Genomic DNA, 2,500 nt, shown 5'->3' with positions numbered 1-2,500 from the left:
GAAGGGAAGAATAGGCCACACGCTTAACAAGCCAAGGGTTTGAAAATATAAAGATGGTGGTTCCAGACATAACCGAAAACCTTACAAAAGTTGTCATTTTGAGTTTTTCTGTTTATGCAGATCATAATGATTATTTGGACGATGAGAAATTTGTATGAATTAAACATAGGATCGTTAAAATTGAAGTGGAATTGGTGGAGAAACCGCAGCTTATCGCACTCGTGAAAGGACAGGTGACTGACAAAATATCTATGACGTTTATATGGGACAAGAAAATTGATATTTACAAAGAGGAACCTGTAATATACTACAAATGCAGCAGCAAATGGGGGCATATGGCATGGAAATACAATGAAAGCTTGAAGTGCGGGTACTGTGGTGAAAGACACGCGTCCAAAGAATGCATTGATAAAATGACCGATAAAGTAAACGTAACATCACGATGCTGCAACTGTGGAGGCTCGCACAATGCAAATTCTAAATTGTGCTCTAAACGAGCCCAGGAAGCGAGTTCCTGTTAATACCTGTTAAATCCGGCTAAAATTGGCATTTCAAAGCATAACAGTGGCTACACTAGAAACCTTTACCTACTAGGCTACTTTTCCCAGTTCCTCGTCTTTCTCTCTTTTTTTTTCTCTCTCCGTAGTTGCTGTCGTTCCCTGGAGTGTCTGGCCGAGCAGTCCTGTGGAACGCCGCGGCTGGAACGGGGTTCTCTCCACAAGTCCTTTATATTGTGTTGTCGGCGTGCGTGATTGTGTGCAATGCAGTCTTCCATAATGTGTTGTATAGTATGGGGGTGAAGTGTTGCATCCTGGAAAGTTATCCGCGATGCGGTCATCCAGCCTCTTGCAGGAAACGACAACAACTACGTAGAGAAATAAAAGAGAGAAAGACAAAGAACTGGAAAAGTGGTCCGGAGGGATAAGGTTTCTAGTGTAGCCACTCGACCCTCCTGAGCGACCTCCTACAGCATTCAATGGAACTTAGGGGCGCCTTTCTTATCCCCTCCCCACCATAGGGCTATCACGCAACCTTGTCAATAACCATGGAAGGAAGTAAAGGACTAAAGAACACAGGAACTTAAGAATGGAGGAGACTGCAAGAGACCATAAGGCCTACACTACATATATAGGTAGGTCGATGTCCATTATCCCATCTGCAAAGATATCTAACCTTCTTAGAGAAAAATGCAAAGAAATGAAAATTTCGGAAACGGGACGGGGAGGTCTGAGGAATGCAAATAATGTAAGGGGGAGAGGGAGAGAGAGGGAGTCGATGAGAGAGGAAGAGAGAGAGTGAGAGAGAGAGAGAGAGAGAGAGAGAGAGAGAGAGAGAGAGAGAGAGAGAGAGAGAGAGAGAGAGAGAGAGAGAGAGAGAGAGAGAGAGAGAGAGAGAGAGAGAGAGAGAGAGAGAGAGAGAGAGATGATTCCAAGAGAGCAAAACGTTTTTATGCAAATAGCAATTGCTTCGAGTGTGGGCTAAACAAGTTTATTGCAAAAAAACAAACATGACTTCCGATAGGTGGAACGAAGGAGTCACGTAGGGAAAATGTGTCTTCCAGGATTTAGATTAAGCAAATACAAGATAATAACCCTTGACCTAATGAGATGATAAGGCGGTTGTGTTATATGCGACGGGGAAGAATTTCTTAGGAGAGAGAATTAGATTAAGATCAAAAGACGAATCCAATCTTACAACAGAAAAGTGTAGTCGAACACAGAACTAATAAGCAGTAACAAGAGCTCCATAGTGCATTTACTGGAAGTTCGAAGTAATAAGGTGAAGATACTTGTGATCAAAGAAAGACTTCATGTATATACATATATATGTACATAAGGGCGTTTCCCCCTCATAAGAGGGGTGGCCTAATCAAAGCACTACATATACATTCGTTGTTCCTCCCGCCTCAGGACCTTGTGGATGAAGGGTCATCCCTGGTTTCCGTCACACGGCTCGTCGGGTAAGGACAGATTAGTTATATGCAGTTTATATTCTAGGGACTTTTTGGGTCAGGAGGGATACTCCTACGGACCAGAGTCACACATAATGATATTAGTAAATAGAATAGATAAATGAATAGATAAAAAGATGGTCTTAACCGTGTATTGTACAAAATAGACGAAGGGCAAAGAGAAGCTGGAAGGCGAAAACAAGACAAGAAATACATGTAATGGATTCCAGTAATGGTAATGGAAAAAATAGTCCCTGAAGAAAATGGATGATAATGGTACTGATAATGACGGTAAAAAGACCTGAAGTGCTAATGGATGGGATCGTTTTTTATATACATTTTCGGCTGTCGCCAGACGATTTTATTCAGCTGAGGGAAATATCCCATTAAAGTAGAAATGTTTTGCCAGATACTTTAGGCTGCACTTTCGTAAAATTAATATTCTGTTTATGATTTAGTGTAAGAAATTCGTCAAGTTATTTATAAGTTATTTTCTTGCATCAGCCTTGAGTCCAGGCATTTTCCTCGATGCTTGTAAGTGTGGCTCGT

At 41.6% G+C, this 2,500-nt stretch overlaps 1 protein-coding gene across 1 annotated transcript in view; it reads right to left on the bottom strand.

Moving 5' to 3' along the window:
• Window positions 1–2,451: 2,451 nt before the first annotated feature.
• LOC143028059 (serine/threonine-protein kinase Chk1-like) overlaps window positions 2,452–2,500 on the bottom strand; it is an 18,136-nt gene continuing 18,087 nt past the window's right edge. Inside the window, exon 2 of the mRNA XM_076189700.1 lies at window positions 2,452–2,500. This exon is cut by the window's right edge and continues 870 nt beyond it. Within this exon, the coding sequence (XP_076045815.1) occupies window positions 2,452–2,500 (49 nt within the window).

Source organism: Oratosquilla oratoria, chromosome 9 (genome assembly GCF_046742065.1).
Source record: "Oratosquilla oratoria isolate Oo_2021 chromosome 9, ASM4674206v1, whole genome shotgun sequence".
Classification (NCBI taxonomy): domain Eukaryota; kingdom Metazoa; phylum Arthropoda; class Malacostraca; order Stomatopoda; family Squillidae; genus Oratosquilla; species Oratosquilla oratoria.
This window is presented reverse-complemented; position numbering and strand designations above follow the sequence as displayed.